The 26,831-nt window shown below is 39.3% G+C and overlaps 1 protein-coding gene across 1 annotated transcript in view; it reads right to left on the bottom strand.

Annotated features, from left to right (window-relative positions):
• LOC139464324 (macrophage mannose receptor 1-like) overlaps nucleotides 1-24,830 on the bottom strand; it is a 40,928-nt gene extending 16,098 nt beyond the window's left edge. The window contains exons 1-2 of the mRNA XM_071245846.1: nucleotides 24,527-24,830; nucleotides 3,375-3,626 (exon numbers count right to left, since the gene is read on the bottom strand). Coding sequence (XP_071101947.1) covers nucleotides 3,375-3,626; nucleotides 24,527-24,830 — 556 coding nt within the window. The remainder of the gene's footprint in view (nucleotides 1-3,374; nucleotides 3,627-24,526) is intronic.
• Between the last annotated feature and the right edge of the window lie 2,001 nt (nucleotides 24,831-26,831).

Genomic DNA, 26,831 nt, shown 5'->3' with positions numbered 1-26,831 from the left:
AATATTGCTTACAATGGAAGCTAAACGTAAATATCTCAAAAACAAAAATAATAATCTTTGGAGGGGGTCCAGCCAAATCAACCAAATCAATATTTCATTTTGGGGGAAAGATACTGGAGATTGTTGATAATTATACATATTTAGGTATAAATCTTCACAGAAATAGACAACTTGTGTTTTGTATGAAATCATTAAGAGCAAACGCGACAAAAGCAATGTACTGCCTAATAAAAAGAGCACGAAATGTTAACCTACCATTAGATTGTTTATTGAAGGCGTTTGACGTGATGGTAGTGTCACTCCTTCTCTACTGCTCCGAAATATGGGGTTTTGAAAATTTAGAAATGATAGAGAAAATGCAATTGAAATTTTTAAAAATAGTAACTGGTCTGAGAACCCCTCAACTTGGCAGGGAACCCCTCAAAATTAAAGTATTTAAACGGATGATTTCCTTCTGGCATAAACTAACGAATTATAACGGACCCACAAAGTCATCTAATATTTTATATAACTATTTGATAAAAGACTATGATTCAAACACAAAATCGTTTAAGTGGATAGCTACAGTAAAACAAATACTAAATGATGTCGGACTGTCAGAAATATTCATAAACCCGTCTATTTGCTCTACTTCATGGCTGGTTTCAAAGGTCGAGAGAACTCTTAAAGACCAATTTATTCAACAGTGGCGAGAATGTATCTTATCAAGTTCAAAAAGTTTATACTACCAACATTTATAAGAATTACCAAAATTCGAAAAATTTCTATTACTTCCCAAAACTATCTACTTGCCAATTTTACAATTTCGCACATCTAATCATCATTTGCCCATTGAAACCGGCCGATGGAGAGGGTTACTGAGAGAAGACCGTGTCTGCACACTATGCAATTCATCTGCTGTTGGAGACGAATTTCACTATCTTTTTAGGTGTGAAGCACTTCTCCAACAACGTCCTATTTACATCCCACAGAATTGTTATATCTGGCCAAATATGTGTAAATTGCGTAAAACGTTATCACCTAAAAATATATCCACTTTGAAACATCTGTCAAGATTCATCGTACATTTAAACTCATTATTGCGTTAAGGTGTCTAATTTTATTTCTTTTGATTATTATTATTATTATTATTATTATTATTATTATTATTATTATTATTATTATTATTATACTTGCTTAATTTTTATTTATTTTTTTATTTTTTTATTTTAGGCCTGTTACCATCTTGATCTGCATTGTATATTATATGTTGTACATATATATATATATATACTCTTGTACCACCGTTGGTGGTTTTTCAGAGAAATAAAACTGAACTGAACTGACAGGAAACAACTCTGAAATGTCGTTACAAACTATAAAGCTTTTATCGATACAAATGTGTCACGTATTTATCGTCTTTCTTGTGCTATGCTTCTGCGTCATTAATTGTAAATAAATGTTGATGTTTTATGCCAAAACGCTTTTGGGACCATCTTCATTTTCAGCTGAATGACGCCATTGATGCTGAACGAATCGGTCGCTAATCACCACGAAAATAAGCCTCCATGGACGCGTTTTCAGTGCGTGGGGAATTATAATCAATATTCTCATTTTATGGAACATTTGGGATTCAAAAGAACTGCATGTGTACCCATTGTACGTCTCGTAACAACAGCATGTCTCATGCATATTTCCAATGAGGCAACGGCAATTTGTGTTTGATCAGATCACTGTAGCTACTTAAACCTGGTTCCGACGCCTTTCATCCGTTTGTAAACCAGGGCCTGGAAAGCTGCGAAACTGGAAGTACATTTATTTTATTTACTATAGATATGCGTTTGCATTATAAAGATGTGCTGGCGAGTCTGGGCATTGTTGAAAACAATCAACATGGAAAACCCCATTGTCCACAACATCTGAACGTCAAGTAATAAAAGCAAGAGGCTGACTTCAGTTAATTGTCCTTGTAGGGTCGATGTGTTTTCCCTTGAGTTCTTTTTCTTTATCAAAATGACAATTGATAAAATAATCAGATCGAGTCTCGAAATTATAGGTTTTAGTTGCCGACTGAATAATAGGTGATATTTCTGATATTTTGACGATCCCGCGTATGTTTGATATTCTCAAAATATTCACTGAAGACAGATAATACTTCATTCCGCTTTAAGCGTTTGTTATTCTCAGAGTATTCTCTCAAGACAGATAATACTTACTTCCGCGTACGTTTCTTATTCTCAGAGCATTCACTCAAGACAGATAATACTTAATTCCGCGTATAACGTTTGCTATTCTCAGAGTATTCACTCAAGACAGATAATACTTAATTCCGCGTATAACGTTTGTTATTCTCAGAGTATTCTCTCAAGACAGATAATACTTAATTCCGCGTATAACGTTTTTTATTCTCAGAGTATTCACTCAAGACAGATAATACTTAATTTTGCGTATAACGTTTGTTATTCTCAGAGTATTCACTCAATACAGATAATACTTAATTCCGCGTATAACGTTTGTTATTCTCAGAGTATTCTCTCAAGACAGATAATACTTAATTCCGCGTATAACGTTTGTTATTCTTAGAGTATTCACTCAATACAGATAATACTTAATTCCGCGTATAACGTTTGTTATTCTCAGAGTATTCACTCAATACAGATAATACTTAATTCCGCGTATAACGTTTGTTATTCTTAGAGTATTCACTCAATACAGATAATACCTAATTCCGCGTATAACGTTTGTTATTCTCGGAGTATTGTCTCAAGACAGATAATACCTAATTCTGCGTATAACATTTGTTATTCTCAGAGTATTCACTCAAGACAGATAATACTTAATTCCGCGTATAACGTTTGTTATTCTCGGAGTATTCTCTCAAGACAGATAATAATTAATTCCGCGTATAACGTTTTCTATTCTCGGAGTATTCTCTCAAGACAGATAATAATTACTTTCGCGTACTACGTTTGTTATTCTCGGAGTATTCACTTATTCTAATACATAATTCTTGGAAGCTCATTGGTTGTTCGGAAGCACTTCACTCAAGACAGATAATACTTACATGTAATAATATTGGCTTTATTCTCAGAGTATTCACTCAAGACTGATAATATGTTATTCTGCTTGTAACGCGTTTGTTATTCTCTGAGTATTCGGGGCGGTCGGGTATCCTAGTGGTTAAAGCGTTCGCTCGTCACGCCGAAGACCCGGGTTCGATTCCCGACATGGGTACAATGTGTGAAGCCCATTTCTGATGTCCCCCGCCATGATATTGCTGGAATATTGGAATATAAAAACGGCGTAAAACCATACTCACTCACTCACTCTGAGCATTCAGTCAATGAAGTTAATACGTATTTCCTTTTATTCTCTAAACCTCTGAATATCATCACCTGTCACTGTGTTCTTCACAGTCTGTATTTTCTGGGGGGTATCGAGCATGGCCAGGTCCCCACCCTCCGTTTGACATGCACCTCTCGCCCCCTCCCAAGTCAGAGTGTCCGACTTATATTGCAGGTATGTAGGCGCGGGGGTTGTGGTTTGCGTAGTCGGTGGCGGCGTGGTTGAAGTGGACGTTGTTGGTGTAATTGCCGACAGGTTAGATTGTCGGATGAGACAGGTAACATCGTTCGATGAATCTGCAACTAAGTAAAACAAGTAACGGTATAACCATGCTGTATACGTAAAGAACTATACAACAAGTAAGGTAAAACCATGCTGTATATGTAAAGAACTATAAAACAAGTAACGGTATAACCATGCTGTATATGTAAAGAACCATACAAGTAAGGTAAAACCATGCTGTATATGTAAAGAACTATAAAACAAGTAACGGTAAACCATGCTGTATATGTAAAGAACCATAAAAAAAGTAAGGTAAAACCATGCTGTATATGTAAAGAACCATAAAACAAGTAACGGTAAACCATGCTGTATATGTAAAGAACTATAAAACAAGTAACGGTAAACCATGCTGTATATGTAAAGAACTATAAAACAAGTAACGGTAAACCATGCTGTATATGTAAAGAACTATAAAACAAGTAAGGTAAAACCATGCTGTATATGTAAAGAACTATAAAACAAGTAACGGTAAACCATGCTGTATTTGTAAAGAACTATAAAACAAGTAACGGTAAACCATGCTGTATATGTAAAGAACTATAAAACAAGTAACGGTAAACCATGCTGTATATGTAAAGAACTATAAAACAAGTAACGGTAAACCATGCTGTATATGTAAAGAACTATAAAACAAGTAACGGTAAACCATGCTGTATATGTAAAGAACTATAAAACAAGTAACGGTAAACCATGCTGTATATGTAAAGAACTATAAAACAAGTAACGGTAAACCATGCTGTATATGTAAAGAACGATACAACAAGTAACGGTAAAACCATGCTGTATATGTAAAGAACTATAAAACAAGTAACGGTAAAACCATGCTGTATATGTAAAGAACGATACAACAAGTAACGGTAAAACCATGCTGTATATGTAAAGAACTATAAAACAAGTAACGGTAAACCATGCTGTATATGTAAAGAACGATACAAGTAACGGTAAAACCATGCTGTATATGTAAAGAACCATACAACAAGTAAGGTAAAACCATGCTGTATATGTAAAGAACTATAAAACAAGGAACGGTAAACCATGCTGTATATGTAAAGAACTATAAAACAAGGAACGGTAAACCATGCTGTATATGTAAAGAACCATAAAACAAGTAAGGTAAAACCATGCTGTATACGTAAAGAACGATACAAGAAGTAACGGTAAAACCATGCTGTATATGTAAAGAACCATAAAACAAGTAACGGTAAACCATGCTGTATATGTAAAAAACTATAAAACGAGTAACGGTAAAACCATGCTGTATATGTAAAGAACCATAAAACAAGTAACGGTAAACCATGCTGTATATGTAAAGAACTATAAAACAAGTAACGGTAAACCATGCTGTATATGTAAAGAACTATAAAACAAGTAACGGTAAAACCATGCTGTATATGTAAAGAACTATAAAACAAGTAACGGTAAAACCATGCTGTATATGTAAAGAGCTATAAAACAAGTAACGGTAAAACCATGCTGTATATGTAAAGAACCATAAAACAAGTAACGGTAAAACCATGCTGTATATGTAAAGAACTATAAAACAAGTAACGGTAAACCATGCTGTATATGTAAAGAACTATAAAACAAGTAACGGTAAACCATGCTGTATATGTAAAGAACTATAAAACAAGTAAGGTAAAACCATGCTGTATATGTAAAGAACGATTTAACAAGTAAGGTAAAACCATGCTGTATATGTAAAGAACCATAAAACAAGTAACGGTAAACCATGCTGTATATGTAAAGAACTATAAAACAAGTAACGGTAAAACCATGCTGTATATGTAAAGAACGATACAACAAGTAAGGTAAAACCATGCTGTATATGTAAAGAACTGTAAAACAAGTAACGGTAAAACCATGCTGTATATGTAAAGAACTATAAAACAAGGAACGGTAAAACCATGCTGTATATGTAAAGAACTATAAAACGAGTAACGGTATTGCCGTCATATATGTAAACAATCATGAACCAGGTTTGTTAATTTGTTTGTTTATTTGTTGTTTAACGCCACACTCAGCAATATTCCAGCTATATGATGGCGGTCTGTAAATAATCGAGTCTGGACCAGACAATCAAGTGATTGCCATCATGAGCATCGATCTACGCAATTGGGATACGATGACATGCATCAACCAAGTCAGCGAGCCTGACCACCCGATCCCGTTAGTAGCCTCTTATGACAAGCATAGTCGCCTTTTACGGCAAGCATGGCTTCCTGAAGACCTGTTCTACCCGGGATCTCTCGTGAACCAGGTAATGGTGAAGCCAGCGTAGATGTAAACAGACAAAAACACTGTCAAGCTGAAAAGGCTCCGTCAGGATACCATACGGTAGTATAATTATTTTTTTTATCCTGTATTCTCTCGGAAAATGACCTTTGTTGCTGAGTACGTTCGTGAATAACGAATCAATGATTTATAGCATTAGCAACGATTTTCTGCCGGAAGAGATTCCTTGGGGTGTAAATGGCAAAATAGTGTTGAAAACCATATGAATGGATCACATGTGATCGCATTCTACTCAAAGCTACTACAGTTTGAGCTAAACAGCATGGGGAACTGGCTAGAAATCAGGACAGACATATAGAAAATGAAGACGGCAGACGGCACGTGTTTTTCACTTTTTGCCGTGGACGTGTATCACTTTCTGCATTGAGCATTGTTGTGTTTGGACGATGCATCTTGCATGGATTAGTTTAAACTTGTGTTTGTAATCTTTTACAAGGTCATTTTAAAAGCAGTGAAGTTTCATTTGGCCGCCAGGTTTACATGTACTGTTAGAAACCCTGAACGAGTTGTGCAACAATGTCACCTCTCTTTAACTACTGTTGTTTATATTTATGACTCAATCTGTGGCAGGTGACCTTGGCTATGTAAGCCTGGCTCCAGCATCTGCTCGAGGCAAGAAAGTTAACTGACTTTAAAAGTCCAGTTTCCACACTTGCCGAGCTAGGCTGATATTATGGAGTTGTATTTTCGCTGGACTAACGAGTCTATGCATAGTCCAATCAAAATCGCGTAAGGAAATCGAAAAGCGGGTCGTCAATTGTCGTGCAGATTTTGGACGATTGCAGGATTTGCAAAGCATGTGCACCGCCAACTCGGCGTCAACAGATATCTTCTAAATCTTTTCATGTTTTTGATCAAGGTGCTCACGTGATTTGATGTACTTAGCGATGTAAGACCCGTTTTGTCACCATATAGATCTTGATTATTCATCAGATCGTCTTGACTGCGCGCCGCCATTTTGTTTGAAGCAAATGCAAGTGATACAAGAGGTGGAATTTGATTGGTCTAGAGGAGAGGCATAGAAGGGACACAACTCGAAATAACCACTGGTGGCGCTACGATCGAGCAAAGAAATTCCAGCCTGGTTCGGCATGGGTGGAAACTGGATTTTTATAGTCAGTTAACTCTTTTGCCTCGGGAACATGGGCCCCAGAGACGAAGAGAAGTGCGAAATTGCGTCCCCCGGGAGCGCTCGTTAGATCACCAACATCATCATCGACGAAAGAGGTCCTTAGCCTAGCTGGGGTAAAGCTAAGTACTTTGGGGCAAATAGCGGTTGTTGTATATATCAACCTGTAAAAACAGACTTGTATATACACTCACCGCTAAAGGAAACACGCACCATAGAAACATATAGAGAATTATGTATGCAAGAAGAGATTTTTCTCTTGTGCACCAATTAATGACGAAACTATGAATCAGTCAAGTGTTAACACAAAGTGACTTTAGTCCTATCACATCATGCTGGACGTGATTTCAAAACTTTACACGCTAATCCTGTACAAGACAAATGGTGCATCTCGATACATGGATTTATGAAGTCACATATGATGTGTTCATGGGAATCGGTTCACACAACATACCAGATGTTCCTTTGAGCGTCGAACCAATCTAATATCTCTTGAATATGAGTAATTCTTCATATATAAACCAACATGTGTGGGTTTTTTTTGTAGCTGAGTATATATGGCTGAATAGATATATAATACACTGGATAACGGAGGATGTGTATAATAGTGCAGTTATCACAGTGCCTATGAATACAGAGTGTTATCACTGCATTAAGACAAGGTTACCCGGATGTCACGTAACCTTATGTAAATGTAGGGATTACTGACAGATTCGAGCCACATCAATTATGAAACAATGTCATTTATTTTGTTGCTTCCATTTGTATGACATTGAATAAACCCAAACATAACATTATCCATCTGAAGTAAAGGAATCAATGGCTCAAGTATTGATTTAATTAGAACCTCACCTGAAACGTCAATTTCCACCAGTGCTCGGGGTTGAAAAATTAATTCAGAAAATAGATGGACTAACCTAAAAGAATATAATATATACCACCAAAAAAAACCTATTTGAATAGAAGTTTTATAAATTAATTTAGCTTTGTCACATGCAGGGCGTGTACGCAGCAATTTGTGTTTGAAGTATAGAAGAAACAGTAGAGCAAAGCCTGCTCTGATCTCAAGCCAGTGGTATCTCGGGTATATAAATAAATTTGAATATGCTTCAGGAAAGGCAAGTTCCTGTTCAAGTCGTGTATGTCTCGTCGGAACAGATAGCATTTGACAGTACTCCTTTGATAATGGCTTTAAATAAATCATCTTGAAAATAATAAAAAATAATTTTAAAAAGCTGTATCTTTAGATGCAAGGCCTCTGACACTTATCTCCCCTGAACATGAAAAGGAAGTAACTACTGGCAACACAGGAGCCTTTCAGTATCGTGGACTATGTTCAAAGAATGGGGTCTTCAATATGGCTGATGAATGGCAACCAAACGGGTTTTTTCAATATGTTTCAATATGGCTGACAAATGGAAAGAATAGGTTTTTCCATGTGACTGAAATTTGACAACGAATAGGGTTTTGCAATTAATAGGGTTTTCCATTTGACTGACAAACGAAGAGGGTTTTCAATATTGTTGATAAATGGCAAATCAGCTCAGAAAAAGGATGAATACTAGTTATGAAGTGGCTGTTCAACATGACTGATAAACTACCACGAATAGACTTGAATGGGGTTATCAATATGTTTCACAAATGATTAACCAGGAATGTTGTTTTTAAAATGGCTGCTTTAGAAACGACTCTCAATATTTCATTTAATGCCCCTAGTAAATATTCAGTCGAGTAGCTGAAAAAATAAGAACCCTTTTGCCATATATTCGGAGAAGTGCAGTCACAATTGTAATATGTCATTACATACAATCCACCTTAAACAATCCACCGAATGTCGCTAATGTAAAAATGTGATCAGCTCAAGCTGCCATTGTGGAGCTCGATATCCCACACACTGAACCAAGCCCGCCATTTTCATACAAATCTAAATGATGTAAATATGATCTAAAGTCATTATAGCTATTCTCTCAATACTTCCGCAACCTAGAAATATATATTTTGGTTCTATTGTTAACGTTCCATTGGTCTCATTTTAAAACCTAATATTTAGCTGGATAAGCAATTTGAATAAATCGACCAAAGTTGTACTGCTGTTGTGGATTGAGCGTCGGCCTGGAGAGAGAAAGGTCGAAGGGGTCGTAGCAGAAGACGTTAAAATATGTTGTTACCTTTCCTGGCACTCGGCATCAAAGACTGGCCAGCTAGGAGTCAAGTGTTGTGTGTCTGAGTGGGGTATCCATGTGAAACTGCGGCATGATAAATCAATGTGTTTGCACTATAAAATCGGCATTAGTTCGGACTAGTACATGCAGCCACACACACACGTACACGCACACACGCATGCACACACACAAACACACACCTTCCTATTTAAACCATAAACCCGATCCCATAGATGATCTCGGCCAGTGAGTGAGTATGGCTTTACGCCGCTTTTAGCAATATTCCATCAATATCACGGCGCGGGACACCAGAAATGGGCTTCACATAGTGTAGCAATGTCGGGAACCGAACCCGGGTTTTCGGCGTGACGAGCGAACGCTTTACCCACTAGGCTACCCCACCGCCCCCGACCAGCAAGGAAGGAATTCATATTAGAACTAGTTTCACAACTTCACGTGACTATCACATGACATCATTCAATCTAGAGGCAGTCGTGACCCATATATAAATGCTGTTCATATAATATTTCTCTTAATTTCTCTTAACCCCACGAAAAAACATTTTTCGCAAAATTGATTGATATTGTAATACGTGGTGTATCAATTACAATGTATCTAAAACCAATATTTTGTTCTTTGGTGACAATTAAAATTCCAGGTCGGACTTCGCTCTCTCGAAATGTTTACAGGTAAATAAATTTGGCCTTACATTTTAAAATCATATTTACTATCACTCAACATAATTGATGATTTTACGTCTTCAGACAATGACGGCGCCATAACTCGTCACTGGAGTGTCTTAGTGTTCAATTTGTTTGAATATATAGTTCTACCTTTTTTCATGTACGGTGGTGAAATTTGAGGATTTGTAAATATACAATGTCTAGAAAGAATACGTTTACGATTTCGTTAATAGTTTGCTGTACTATGAAAAAACTATATGATTTTTGTGGAATCTGAAAGACAACTCCTAAGTACAATCCAACGCACTCATGGGATCACCTAAAAATAGAAAACAAATAGAATTCGTTTCTGGGCCACTATTTAAATAGTTCGCAATTATCGATGGATGCTACCATGGCATTTTTCATCACAAAGAGACAGAATTTGCTGAAACTATTTTCAATGAATCAGCCAACCATCTAAAAACATTACGTAAGTTAAGACTCTTTTTAAGTCTAACATATTTCAGTCAAGAACTACTCATCCGAAGAGGACACATGAAATGTATTAGAGATGCTACAATGTATCTCTAGAACTTTATAGTTTATCTCTGAAAAACAGTCGATGAAATTAATTGACATTCGGATGAAACTACTATTTTACTATCGAAACAGGAAGGTGGTGAACGATAGCATATTACTCCTAAATACTTGTGAAAAAAGAGACGTAAGAGATGAATTCGACATTATTTTCATGTTCCATAAACAAAACGATTAATTGAGATGCTCATGATGTCAATCACTGGATTGTCAGGTCCAGACGCAATTATTTACAGACCGCCGACTATTGCGGGGTACGTCTATAAACAACAAACAAACAAATCGGTCTTCCTTTACCTATACGTATCTTCAGGGACGTTCTGCTTGACAATTTACACTCATCAAAGTAAAAATTCCCTCCATCCAGGAAGTGGGTCGTCACAGAAGAACGTTTTTTTTATTGTACATTCCTTCAAATACCGTTTCATTTTGTTCCATGGCTTTTGTCACAGTCATCTTAACTCATTTCTGTATATGGTCAATACAATACAAAACGTCAACGCATATATTCAAGTTAAGGTTTCCTTTGGGAATAAAGACTGCAAACATCAATGCTCCTCTAGCACAGCATCAGGGTCATTAAGAAAGTACTCTGAAAGTAATGGAAGCGAGTGGAGAGGGTGAAAGAGTAAGACTCTCATCTCCCTAAACAAGCACAGACATACTTCAGTTATCTAATCTTCAGATAGCGTTATCAGATTGAAAACATCGTAATACAACTGTACTACGTGCCACTGAACGTCAAAGGAACATAAACGAAACGAACTGTGGCAACGAATGTCAAGGGTTTGACAGAACAACACATAGACAGGGCAATGACTCTTATAAACATAAGTTTATACTGACTAAGATGAACTATTTGCAAACTCATTTCTTTCTTCCAGTGGTTTCATTGTGGCGTGTATTCTTTGTTGTATCGATTGTACGATACAATGTTTTTTTATCAAATAATGGTGTTGGTGATGAGAACATGTTTTTGTCTGCATTGTGAAGAAGCTTAAGAAATATCATTTCCAATCATGGCAGACCGCATCCGTGGCCGCCCGGACAGCAGAAGGTGCGGGTTCGATCCCCGGCCGCTTCATACCAAAAGACGTTTAAAGATGGTGCTTGTTGTTACCCTGTCTGGCGCTCGGCGTTAAGGTTGGTTTGTTGGTTTGTTGTTTAATGCCGCACTCAGCAATATTCCAACTATGTGACGGCGGTCTGTAAATAATCGAGTCTGGACCAGACAATCCAGTGATTAATATCATCAGCATCGATCCGCGCGGGATCAATGACATGTATCACCCAAGTCAGCGAGCCTGACCACCCGATCCCGTAAGTCGCCTTTTATAATTACGACAAGCATAGTCACCCTTTACGACAAGCATGGGTTGCTGACGACCTATTCTACCCCGGTCCGGCAATAAGGGGCTAGAAGAAGGACTGGTCGGCTCGGGGTCAGTATACTGTGTCTAAGTTGGGGGTATTTATGTTAGACTGCGGCATGGTATCTCGGTGGGCTAGCACTATAAATCGGCATCAGTCCGGACTAGTACAAGCAGCCACACACACTCACACTTGCATGCACGTGGCTATATAAGTGCAAAAATCTTGGACGCGACGTTCAACCCCATTTCACCTCACCTGCAATCATGGTACCAGAGTATGGCGTCGTCTGCCTTTACAGTGCATTTTGCTCATATGAAATTTCTTCTGCAACCCGAGAGTAAATGTACTCCGAGACAAACGATTAGTTGGAGCAATGTGTTAATTTCAACTATCACAATCTTCACAACTTTCGAGTCAACTTTATTCGTGAAAGGTCATTGTGAAATAGACCTCATACGGAAGCTGTATGTAAGGGATGTGACGTTCATTTATTTAAGGTTTGACTGTGTATGTTTTCGGTTCATTGAGGAATGAATCGAAAACCGATGTGCAAACTGTATGAGTCTGCGTAGGGAATTCTTACAAAAGTTTGCACATCGTTTTTTTATTCGTACCTCAGTGAACCGAAAAAATACACAGTCAATGCTTATAATTAAATGCGACAACGTAAAACATGTTTTATCAACAATAGTTTAACCAAAAACAGTTGTATATATATATCAAAACAGACAAAAATGACGAGATTGATAAACATTCAAGGTGTATGAATACAAACTGTGGCGTGACATGAATCAGGTGATCGTTTAATTTATGCACGTAACTTGACACGCCTACACAGTCAGTAGCCAATCATCGGAGAGTAGGATCAAAACAATGTTCATTGGACCCGTCAGTTAAGGCAAGAGGCATAAAGAACTGCAACAGTCAGACTGTAACGAACTGGAAGAAATATATGTCCGGGAGAAGGCGGCTGTTTCAAATAAAATGGTCAGTTACCGCCAGATTCAAACATTACTTCCCTGATTACGGTAAAACACAGTTGGAAAAATGCTATTTAGAAATGAAACCCCCGAAGACATGAAAATTGAACCGAGGCGAGCGGGAAAAAAACAAGCGAGCGAGCCTGCACGTTTGCTGTTTCATTCATTCTCGGCCTTCGGTTTCAAAGTGGACAATGAATATGCATGAAAGTCGCTAAATGTCCTGTGCATGACGATACACGTGAGCAGAAAGGGAATTCCCTCGACTGTAATATTGGGATTCCCCGACATTACGCAGTAATAAAAGAAGTGCGCCTCGGTGGGCGTGGCTTAATTTTTTACATTCATTGGGAAATGAATGCAATAACACGTGACCAATTCAGCTCATCAGAATGCAGGAATTTCAATGAACACAACGAAAATTTAATTATTAGAGGATGAATACCATGTCTTTTTTGTATGTAAGAAATACAGTCACTTAAAAAGAGTTTTATTTAACTCATTACAGAAAAATTATAAAGGTATTATTACGTTTGCAAATATATTTAACTCCTGTGATATTAATGTACTACGCATTATAATTATGTAAATTATTTCAGATTAGATCGCCAAGGATGTAACACTCCTAAAATATAATTTATCTTACAACTGTACTATGGGCCTGAATTTCGAAATAAATTTGATTGATTGACTGATACTGGTATTCGCGAAAAGGTGGGCGTATCTTGCGCCAACGGTGGCACCCGTCACAAACACCTGAAAAGGCCTGTCAATTGTTCAGCTGAAAAACACATGAACGTATGGTGCAAGCCAAAATAGGGAATTGCATCGGACAAATTTTTTGTCATTGATGTGTCAAATTTGGAAATGTCCTCCAGACATAAAATATTTTGAAAGCTTTACTGGTGCCTTGAAATTTGTAAACTTGATCAAGCAACTTCTGGGTCTTCAGCAACCCATGCCTGCCGTAAAGGGCGACTTGAAGTTTTTTTTACATCATCAGCATTTGTGTGACCCTGTAGAAACAGTAACCACAGACATTATCATTCACATATTTCCCTAACTCGTGAAGATCTGGGGTACAAAAGGTCCTCAGGCAACTTTGCTTGTCGTAAAAGGCGACTAACGGGATCGGGTGGTCAGGCTCGATGACATGGTTGATTCATGTCATCGATCCCAATTGTCCTTCTTCTAGCCCCTTAATGCCGGACCGGGGTAGAATAGGTCTTCAGCAACCCATGCTTCTCGTATAAGGTGACTAAGCTTGTCGTAATTATAAGAGGCGACTTACGGGATCGGGTGGTCAGGCTCGCTGACTTGGTTGATACATGTCATTGATCCCGCGCTGATGATATTAATCACTGGATTGTCTGGTCAAGACTCGATTACTTACGGACCGTCGTCATATAGCTGTAATATTGCTGAGTGCGGCGTCAAACAACAAACAAACAAAGAAACAAACATCAAACAACTTCTGAGCAAGAGTTTTTCTGACTCTCTTTACAATCTTGTGGGAAGAGCGTGCTCGATTGTACCTCAAAGGTTGTGAAATGTAAACACCAAGGGCTGGAGCTGCAGAAATATTACTCGACATAAAGGGAAAATCGACTTAAGTTGAAATCATCCCTCTTGTCATACACTCTTGTGGAGATTTGTGTGCTTTTGTAAGATCTTTATGCTTATGATCTGAATAGGAAACGTGTGTACAGCATGTTGTCGGATCCCTCCCTGGCAACCACCGGAATACAAAGCAACGCTTCACTTGCCGTGCGTGAAGTGTGACGTAAGGTAAGCTGTTCTATTTGTTGGTGAACGCAGCCGCCAGCGATATTCCTGCTCTATGAGTTGTGTTGGTTTGTTGTTTATCGCCGCAGTCAGCAGTATTTCAGCTCTATGGCGGCGATCTGAGAATAATCGAGTGTGGACCAGACAATCAAGACGATTTGATCGATAATCAAGATCTATATTGAAATGAAACGGGTCTTACATCGCGAAGTGCATCTAATCAAGCGAGCACCTTGATTAAAAACATGAAAAGATTTGGAAAATATCTGTTGACGAGTTGGCGGTACAAATGCTTGGCACATCCTGCAATTGACCGAAATATGCATGACAGTTTACGAACCGGATTTCGATTTCGTTGCGCGATTTTAAATGAACTATGTCAAAGACTCGTCAGTCCTGTCAAAATGAAACTCCATAATACCGGCCTAGTTCGGCAAGGGGTGGAAACTAGACTTTTATAGTCAGCTAACGCTCTTGCCTAGGGAAGATGGCCATGCGACGACGGCACGTGAAACCAGACGAAAATAAATCCCTGAAAGGAGGGTCCAAAACTGTCTTTTCGCCACACAACACATTATGTCACTCCAACCCAGAACATCAGTGCAGCTGGGTGCCCTTCTGTACTGCTGTAGTTGGCACATTTCCTTCTCTGGCGGGACTGACATATATGACTTAGATTGATGACCTCAGGTTGTCCTTCGGGATATCATGAACCCTACCTATGTTCAACACGAAGACAATTTCTATTTCAAGAACAAGAATTCATTTACCAATTATCAAAAATGTTCAGTATGGTTGGAGGACATGTTCGAACCGATCTCCATGCAGTATTTCTTCGTGTGGCCAATGGCAAAACTTGTCCTCTCTTGTCGTCGCTCTTAATAAAGAAGTTGTTCATCCATAAATTCTTATCCTTCCTTAGTACTCCAACTCCTAAATGCCTATCAAATAAGTTGCCCTATTTTGATAACTTACAGTTCACACATGCCACACAAAACGTTTTGAAGACCTGTCATGTCAAACTGAAAATGCCATCTATGGCATTTGTAGATAGATTTATGTTGTAAAGACACAATAGGAATTATCGACACCAGTCAGTCAGCATAGACCGTGCATCAATGGTTGAAAGTTGGGATATTAGAGAAAATACAAAATCCATCTAAAAGCCTTAAATGCTGTCGACCTCAAAGGATGTCCAGATAAATCACTGGATTAGACTGTTGTGTAATATGGATGTAATGACAAAATAATATCGACTAGAGAGTATATGTCTTAATATTGCTTTAAACGTTTGGTAAAAAACAGAAACAAACTCCACTAAATTGGAAAAAAGACTGATTTGAAATGTCCAAACAAGGGAATTGATGCTTTAATAATTTTGTTAGACAAAAATCAGTTTTCCTCAATATCAAATTTCAAATTTCAGGCACCATCAACAGTTTCATTTTCCTGCTCGAACACAATCTTATCCAAACTGTTCAATTATAGGAACTTGATACTGCAACCACCTGACTTCTCTATTGTTGACAATTACAACCTTCGTCAGTGAAGCAAATATGGGTCAAAATGTCGTAATCGGCTTGCTTGCATGGATGCTGTCGAAGAGTATGCCACGACTTGGGCCAGTAGAGAAGATCAGCCTGTTGGCAGGCCCCCAAAGATGGTTACGTCAGTGTGTGATGTCATTGGTAGAACGCACAGGTTCAAAAAAAGGAAAGAGAGTTGGAAAAAGCCCATTCCGTTCCATGCAGCTGTCATCCAAAGTCTGGCAGCCCTATACGGAAGGTTTGTAGTCGTTCCTACTGACAAGGCCTCAGCTACCATAGCCATTATATGTAAGCTTTACTACATAAATTGTTTGACCAAAGACCTTGGTTAAAGTGCCATATCAAAGAGTGCCACACGTGAGGCCAGTATGGGAGGAAATCTGCCGTAGCCATGCAACTCTCAACTTTTGACTTGACTCTAAAACCTGAAAATATGTCCATTCCCCTTTAAACTGGATTCCATAAAAATCCGTACAAAGAGATATATATTGCTGAGTCAAGCAAATGCACCACTAAATATCTGTATCAATAATAAACCATAACCCTTAATACTATCAATAAGGACTTTCTTTATATGCACGGGGCGGTTGGGTAGCCTAGTGGTTAAAGCGTTCGCTCGTCACGCCGAAAACCCGGGTTCGATTCCCGACATGGGTACAATGTGTAAAGCCCATTTCTGGTGTCCCCCGACGTGATATTGCTGGGATATTGCTAAAAGCGGCGTAAAACCATACTCAGTCAGTCAGTCAGTCTTTATATTCACAGAAACTATTCGAGGCAAGCGGAATTAAATCCATGTGGATTCCCAAAACAAAACTTTAGATTTTCTTCAAATTGTGGACTCTCAGATGGGAACCAAGGCCATTTGTGTAAACCTTTTTGACAATTATGCCATACGACAAAGAAGAAACTTCATTCCTTGCTCCATGGTGCAATTATCACTAAACGTTGCGCTCGCTCATAAATATAACCACATCTTTATCTTCAAAGGTTCAGGGCAATTTGTTAAAAATGAAAACATATGTCATCTAAACATATCTGAGAAAGTTTTATGCAAAATGCTGACCTTCCTCATCAACTTTGATCTAGAAGATCTACACGTCGCGAAGACATTTTGTAGCACACAAACCTATTGATACAAGTGCCTATACTGTCAAAGGGCGAATACGTAAGCCAGAAGGTTAAACATATTTAAGAATTGACCTTCACTTTGTGTGAGTTCATTGGAGTATGAACCTTCATAGAGTGAGGGCAAGCTCCGACGTTCATACAGTTTGGCCCTCACTCTATGAAGGTTCATACTCCAATGAACTCACACAAAGTGAAGGTCAATTCTTATAAAACATTTATCACAATTTCTTACCTCAAATATTGTAGGCCAAGATCTAAACACAATTTTATTTAGAACGCGTGACTTCATGTTTACACGGACAGCCGCACAACAACCAGCTATATCGCGGAGTAAAATAGTTCCTCAAAAAGAGAGTGACACGGGCGTATGGATGCACTGATTGCTCTTCAGAAACATCTTAAGCAGCACATGGGTTCAAATCATATCCTCATTAGATGGGAAAGGTCTGTAAAGAACTATCTCACTAAGTCAGTCACAATGACAGCGCGTCGTAATACATTTACATCAAGTACAAGACGTCAAAATGGCCGACACGATAAACGTGACGGGAGATATTTCCGAAGTTGTTAATGAACCTGTGGCGGTTACATGTGTCAGTCATCATTGATCAACTTGCCGATCATTGAAATGTGAATAAAGATGCGTCAAACAGACACTAAGGTAAATTCATAGATTGCTGGAGGCGGTCAATGTCAGCCTAGGCACGGATCGAGTCGACACTACGATATTTTAGATGTGCATTTCATCGTTTGTTCATTAGGATAGGACGCAGCGAGGATATTGGTGAACAATCATGCAGTCACGCTCTCTGACATTGCTCAATGTATACTGAAACGCTGAGACCAAGAATAAAGGTTCTAAATGATCAGAAAGAACGCTTGTGTATGTTTTCGTGCCAGGGAATTCCCAGGGTTTTCCCCAGGAATGTGGAAGTAGTCCGTCAGTGTTTACGTCATTTCAAGAACACGGTCTCGTGAAAAACGTATGAACGTCAAATTATGTCGTTCATACACTTATGAACGTCAATTTCGCGGTCATGTGACTACAAATTAAAAAAATATTATTATTTGCATGTGGTACCTTCAGAATCAGGAATGAGAATATGACACATTTCAGTGTAAATATTTATGTGATGTAAAAAGAGAAAACAAACATATTATGAGAACAAAACTGGTAATATGGTTTCGCAACAATGATTCCTGAATATGTCTTATTGTTTTGAAGGCACATGGGGAATTAAGTTGACACAATCATGTTGGTATGGATGATACTATCGACATTGATATATTTACAGTGGTAAAGTTATTAATATATTTTCATAATTAATCGTTTCAAAGTGACAGGGACATTGTTGTAATATTATTTTATAATGAACGACATCAGTGCAAACATGAAGATTTTGCCTGCTAAAACTGAAACCCACAAAGTCGTTAGTGCTTATAATAGTTTTAACTACGAACCATACTTCTCTATGAAAGTAACCTCCCTAATACTAAAATATTTACTCCTGTAACCTGATACGTCAGACCCGTGAAGATCCGGGTGGAGAATAGATCTTCAGCAACCCATGCTTGCCGTAAAAGGTGACTATGCTTGTCGTAAGAGGCGACTAACGGGATCGGGTGATCAGGCTCGCTGACTTGGTTGATGCATGTCATCGATCCCAATTACGTGGATCGATGCTGATGATATTAATCACTGGATTGTTTTGTCCAGGCTCGATTATTTACAGACCGCCGTCATATAGCTGAAATACTGCTGAGTGCGGCGTTAAACAAAAAACCAACCAACTGATACGTCAGACCAGCTGCACGGAAATGGGGCAACGTTTCATCGCAGCAATACGTGGAACTATGTCGCACAGAGCTGGAGTGGTGCCCTGCCTTTCGCCTCCTAGTTGCCGCAGGCGAGAAACGCAAGCCCTCTTGGGATGGCAAACGGAACGTGACCCCCCCCCCCCTCCCCTCACACACACACACACACACACACACACACACACACACACACACACACACACACACACACACACACCTCCCATGATTAGCCCGATTAACACAAACGTGTTTAGAGTAATAATTTACAGTAAGGAATGTTTTAAAAAGTGGTTCCACATTTATTCATGTCGTGCGTATGCATATCATTATCCATTTGTGAGATAAATATATAGTCTTTTAAAAGTTAGTTTACATCTTTCCAACCATTATTCATTCCATGTAAAATTCTCAAACCCAAAACAAATAACGTCCTGTGTTATGGCGAAGACGTTGATTAAATGATGGAGCCACGCCATCATGTCGCTTAAGATACTGTGTTTGTGCCAAAGCTGGGCATCCACTGACAATTGTGTTGGGCAGTCTATATATATATATTCATTGCATATTCTACATTTCATATTTACATTTTGATCATAATTACACATTCTCAAACCCAAAACAAATAACATCCAATTGATATTTGGGGAGTAGGTATCCCCATGGGCACCAACCGTGCCCCCCTTCTTGCTGATCTGTTTCTTTGTGCACGTGAATCAGAACTCTTGAATATCCGGGAAGGTCTTCAGCAACCCATGCTTACCGTAAAAGACGACAATCCTTGTAAGAGGCGACACAGGATGCATGTGATCAATCACTGGATTGTCTGGTCCAGACCCGATTATTTACAGATCTCCGCCACATAGTTGGAATATTACTGAGAACGGTATGAAACAACAAACAAACAAAGAATGTGAATCGTAATTTCTGATCGCTTTGGCAAAATGAAAGCGAGGGATTTGGCCAAGACGTTTAACTCAAGCTGTAGGTATATCAATGATCTGATATCGTTCAGTTACAGTTAAACAGCCAATTCACTTCCCCTGATTTACCATGGATTGGATTGGATTGGATTGTTGTTTAACGCCGCACTCAGCAATATTCCAGCTATATGACGGCGGTCTGTAAATAATCGAGTCTGGACCAGACAATCCAGTGATTGATACCATCAGCATCGATCCACGCAATTGGGATCGATGACATGCATCAACCAAGTCAGCGAGCCTGACCACCCGATCCCGTTAGTCGCCTTTTACGACAAGCAAAGTCACCTTTTACGGCAAGCATGGGTTGTTGAAGACCTTCTCTACCCCGGAATCTTCACTGGTCCCCTGATTTACCAACCTGAGCCAGAAATAAAAGAAACCGGCGAAACAGCCTCATCTGTTTCATATTTAGATCTACACATCAGCTTCGGTGACAACACAGTCCACAAGACTGTATGACAAGTGGGATGGTCAAGTGTCCTTTGTATATGATATGTTTATTACTTTAATCACTTATGGGAAAGCAATGTCAGCAGCCTGAAGGAGAATTACGAAATGCCAGTAGAATATACACACTATCTGTCCTATCTATTGCCCTGTTATGACAACGTATTTATGTAATTAGTCCTTCTCTGGCGGGCCAATAACACACCAAAATGGTGTTATGCGTTTGTGCTCGTGTGTCACACAGGCGGACTAATCACACACCAAAATGATGTTATGCGTTTGTGATTAGGAGTCACACAGGCGGACTAATCACACACCAAAATGATGTTATGCGTTTGCGCTCGTGTGTCACACAGGCGGACTAATCGCACACCAAAATGATGTTATGCGCTTGTCACTCTCGACAGGGAGTAATTAGTCCTTCTCTTAAGATGGGAAGAGAAACGAAAGGATCCATCTATTCTTTTCGTCGTAGCAAACAATATTGTCATTAAATTAATTGGTTATTTTAACAAACATGCAGAGTCTTAGAGTGATTACATTTCTTCCCTCGAGATTTTCCCATTGTCAGTAAAACAATTTGTACGTATTCAAACAATGTGGTCATATCTTATACGTTTTTAGATGTGTGTCTGTTATTGGTTTTAAAGAGATGTGAGTGTTATTTTAGGGTGTTATTTATTAGGAATGAAGAACGGCTACCAAGTACATGAGTTTGGTGAAGCATCTAACAAAGAAGCCTCGCCATAGCACACACTGCGTAGCAAATTAACGTGTAATCATTCAACTGACGATGGTCTAAAATATTAATCTTGGGAAATACACTGGCCCCGAATAGAATAAACGTATATTTTCCAGTCTCACTAACGCCTCGGTCCTGAGCAGCAAACAGAAAACCTTCTCTGCATTCTCAAAACACTGCATAAGTCGATGCAGTGGTCGTTCATATGGCCCCTCCTTGAAAAACTGAGTCTGGACCGATTTGAGTTGGCACTTGGCTTGGTTGGCAGCGACATCAACAAAATCAACACTAATTATCATTATGTACAGATTAGAATAAAAAATGCAGCAAAGAGGGTTTGTGTTATCCTGACACAGTCAGGCTGGTTAGGCTCATCGTCAGCTTAGGGCCCTTGCCCCCTCTACACGCAGCCCAGACAGTGAATGGGACTTCTCCCAGGAAGCGCTCCCTAGTCAAACACACACAGAACTTCTCGGAGAATGTGAAGACTCCCCAACACTGCATCCTTCTGCATTACCCAGATTGTCAGAAGGGCTGTTTTCCTAGTAGTAAACCCGGGTACTCTCCCAGTGTCAGTCAACAGATCGGGAGGTACCAAACCTAAGGCACCGAGAACAATTGGGAGTCGGACAACTTGGTACTTGGGATGCAAGCGTGACATTTCGAAAGCGAGGTCCGCATATTTGACAGGTTTTTCCTCAATCTTGTCAATCACATTTGTCTCAAAAGGGACAGAAAATTCCATTATATAAATATTTTCATTGGATTTATCAAAAAGGACAAGATCAAGTTGGTTGGCCTGGATACGTCTGAGGATGTAATTCCAAAGAATTTCATGTTAATCATTTTCCAGACGCCCTCTACAGATTCCGGGTCGTGCCATGGATGGACCTCTGTGTCAAAACCACAAGCATGGCGAAGACGGTAATAAAATGATGGAGCCACGCCATCATGTCGCTTAAGATACTGTATTTGTGCCAAAGCTGGGCATCCACTGACAATGTGTTGGGCAGTCTATATAATTATATTCATTGCATATTCTACATTTCATAATAACATTTTGATGCAAAATCACACATTGGCGGTTTCGAGTTGAAAGTGATTGGTCTTGCGTAGCAAACAGAAAGCCTTCTGTTTCACTTTTCAGGCCAGCCGACTTCATCCAAGCGAAGGACTCTATGGGGTTGCTGATCTTCTCAACACACGCTACATAAACTTCATGCCTCACCTTGAAAAACTAAGTCTGAGCCGATTTGACTTAGCACTTCGCTTGGTTGGCACCACTCATTTCTGTACCGTCCAGCAGTACAGAACCATCAACCATAATATTATTATTGAAATATTATAATCCATCTGATTCTCGAAATATGCCTTTCTGCATTTTCTGGAAAGAGACATTCAATACCAGTTATTCTTGAGAGTAAAAGCTGTCGTTAAAGGCGACTCGCGGGATTCGGTGGTCAGAGATTGCTGATTTGGTTGGTGCATGTCATCGTATGCCAATTGCGTGAATAGATGCTCATGATTTCAATCACTGGATTGTCTGGACCAGATTCGATTATTTACAGACCTCGGTCATATAGCTGGAATATTGCTGAGTGCGGCTTACACAACCAACCTACCTACAAACAAACATATTACCTTCCACAAAAGTCAGCCGACGTCGTTTCAGCTGGAGGTCTTTATAGGGCAAGTATTCCTCGTTAGGTGTTTATCTTATCCAAAAGTTTGAAGATGTTTTGATCGTCATCTGTAAGTACGACTATTTCAGATGCAACTGGTGAGCGATGGACGAAGCGATGGCCACAGCGATGGACGGATTCGAGTGTACCGACGTCGAGGTGAACGTTACGTCAATTATTGTGTCATGGAAGAAGGTCGGTTCGGGGGCGGCAGCGTTATGGTATGGGGTGGGATTACAGCAAGACAGAGGACCCGTTTGATAGTGGCAGAGGGAAATCTCAATGGATAGCGCTACCACGACGAGATCATCGGCCCTGTTGTTCAACCGTTTTTGCGTCGTCATGGTCCAGGCATTACCTTTCAACATGACAACGCCCGGCCTCATATTGCTCGACGAGTTCAGGATTCGAGTTGGGTTTAACGCCGCTTTTAACAGTATTCCAGCGTGTCAGCTTAATGTGGGAAGAAAACCCGACGTGATACAGGTCTTAGACGTTTACCACTTCGGTGAAACCCACGAGCACGGGTATGGTGCTGACAAACCTAGAAACATGATCGGGGCGAACCGGGATTCGAACCTACAATCATGGCGTTCCCCAGGGACGCAACTCTGCACAGCGAATCGCTGCGCCTTGGACGACTGAGCCACCCGTGCCCCTCTAAACTAATGTGAACTTATAGTTAATAGATAAGGTTCTAGTATAATGGTAGTCTTACGTGTAATTCGGTAATTTGCATTTCTAGAACTGTACAAGGAACTGTGCCATTTTTGGTCGAACATATCTTTTAAGGTTTGTGTCAAACGGCTGAAAAAAATGCTGTGGCATGTCGACATGTTGCTGTTACAAAATATATCCATATCCACATTTGTATAACATTTTTTGAACTTTTGACCCCCAATTTTGTTTCCCATTGCTGTCCAAGAGAAGCATCATATTATGCCATTTTCATGGATATCCTGTGGTGCTTTGGGGTACGACTGAGCCACCCGTGCCCCCGAAAATCAGTGATAACGTCAGGTGTTTGCGTAAAGTGAAAGCCTGATTTGTGTTCTGCTCTACCGGAAGAACTCGCCACACCAACACTTTGTATAATAGTAAGTGTTTATTTGTTGCCTGACATCACACAACAGTACTCTTGCCCGTAAACAACCAAAGGACTATAGGCCATGGAAATGGTTTTGTCGCTTTTATTGAGCTAAAGAGTTGGCGCGGTGCATATACATATTACTGCAATCAGCTAATGGAGTGTCTATTTAGACATTTTCAAAACGAAAACCAGCCACACAGACTATTGAAATGTTATTTTGATGATAGTAATGAACAATTTCAAGATGCTCTGAAACCACACGGGGACCTATTCATGATGGTCTGAGAACATTTTATCAAAGGGAAAACACAAGTCACAATTTAATTTAGTTTAATTTGGTTAATAATTGTGTCATTAAAAGTTTTTAAATTCTTACAATTTGTTTATATGGTTTCCGGTACCCGTGCTTTAACCATTTGGCAATTTTACAAATACAACCCACATATAGTACTTGTACTTAAATTCCGTTAATGTCTAAATGAATAAGAAAGTGTTTTACCTCTGTCGAAGACCTGTGTTGAAACACTCGAAACTTGATTCGTCATGTCAACAGTCTGCTTGTCGTATAAGTAACATTCCGCATCAACGCCATCACCTAAAGACACCGTGGTCACACAGTTACTGATATATAAACAATTTTCAATACACTTTAAAGTAGTTGTCCTTCGAGTGAACCAAATAGGAGCATTCAAAAACATCCTATTTGCCATGTCCCCGCACTTTCTGAAATCGACACGCTTAATTTCACCCTGAACATATTGTCCAAGAAGAATAAGCAGTAAATTCCAAATGAAATTGACCATGGTGTTATTCTTAAGTAAACTTTGCTTCAGTCTGTCAGCACGTGCACGGGAGTCGCGTGGAAGTCTCGTGCTGCACGAGCTAAGACTGTCTGCGGCATGTGAAACGAGTTCTACCCTTCAGCTGAACGTGAAATCGATGCAGCAGAGAGAATACGCGATCTGAGAATCAATAGTCAGTGAGGCATATTGTTGTTTTTTGAGAGTTTATTTCGTTTGAAATAGTATACATGTAGCATGTAACCTCATACATTTTTTCTTGATAAACAATATTGATATGTGTCAAGTGAAGTACACTTTTAGTAAGAATGGTTTTGTTTGTTGGCTGTTTGACGCCGCCGAACATTTCAGCTACACATTAATGACTGTGGTCTGTAAATAATCAAGTCTGGACCAGGCAATCCAGATATTGATAATATGAGCAATAGTCCTCGTCTCCGGGGTACGATGGCAGGCAATGAACCAAGTCACCTAGACTGACCACCCGATCAATTAAGTCCCCTTAATTGACTATCTTGCTGATTGGCGTTAAAAGCTAATCAGTCAGTCCGTGAAAAGTTCCGGCCGCCATGAACGTCCTGTTGTTGTAAACATTAAAAGCCTCGAGCTTCTTGTTTCAGAGATAGGAAAAATACATAGATGTCGGATGTTGTGTTTGACTGCATAAGGGAGATCGATATATTTGTCGGTGGCAACGTACTGATGTGTCAGTAATCTTGAATCAGAAAACAACCCTTTCTTCCAAACTAATCACAGATCTTAAGAAGCTCACAAAATTCCTCTCAATAATAGACAAAAATGTGAAATAAATAACTAATTTATTCATACTAATGCATACCTTTATAGTATACGAACTGCTGTGTTCCCACGTGCACTATATTAATATTTCTTATGATTTATTGGTATATACTGTAAATTATCATGTGGATGCTTTATTATGTGTGAATGATCATTCAACGTATGCCATGTCATTTAGTGAATAAGACGCTAATATGATATTGAGTCTAATTACCTTACATGTGTATCGTGTTTTTTTAAATGTCTTCATAATGGACATAGTGTCCACTTTTGTCCAGTGTGCAATATGGCATAACTCATCAAGCATTTAGATGTGCACTAAATGTGTGCTCATCACATACCAAAATGATGTTATGCGTCTGTGATTAGGAGTCACACAGGCGTGCTAATCACACACCAAAATGATGTTATGCGTTTGGGATTAGAAGTCACACGCGTGCTAATCACACACCAAAATGATGTTATGCGTTTGTGATTAGAAGTCACACGCGTGCTAATCACTCACCAAAATGATGTTAGGCGTTTGTGATTAGGAGTCACACGCGTGCTAATCACTCACCAAAATGATGTTAGGCGTTTGTGATTAGGAGTCACACGCGAGCTAATCACTCACCAAAATGATGTCATGCGTTTGTGATTAGAAGTCACACAGGCGTGCTAATCACACACCAAAATGATGTTATGTGTTTGTGATTAGGAGTCACACAGGCTTGCTAATCACATACCAAAATGATGTTATGTGTTTGTGATTAGAAGTCACGCACGTGCTAATCACACACCAAAATGGTGTTTTGCGTTTGCGATGAGGAGTCACACAGGCGATGTCATGTGAGGACATAAAAATGCCTGTTTTGAATTTGTTGCCAATTTAGATTTAAAGGGTCAGTGTTGCTATAAACTGGCGGGCAAAAGGAAGTAGACTCCCATGTTTTGGGCAATGTATTTGATATGAGTATCACTGTTGTGTTTTGGACCTAATGTGTGTAGCATCTCGACGACGTTTTAATGACGTTTTTAATTTAATGGTCAATCCAATTTTCAAGTGTATACCTGCCCGGTAGAGCGTCCGCCCGGAGAGCGGAAGGTCCGGGGTTCAATTCCCAACCGCGTCATATTAAAAGACGTTAATAGATGGTACTTGTTGTTACCCTGTCTGGTGCTCGGCATTAAGGGGCTAAAGCAAGGACTGGTCGGCTCGGAGTCAGT

The sequence above is a fragment of the Haliotis cracherodii genome, unplaced genomic scaffold (assembly GCF_022045235.1).
Source record: "Haliotis cracherodii isolate W230 unplaced genomic scaffold, xgHalCrac1.p SCAF_17, whole genome shotgun sequence".
NCBI classification, from domain to species: domain Eukaryota; kingdom Metazoa; phylum Mollusca; class Gastropoda; order Lepetellida; family Haliotidae; genus Haliotis; species Haliotis cracherodii.
This window is presented reverse-complemented; position numbering and strand designations above follow the sequence as displayed.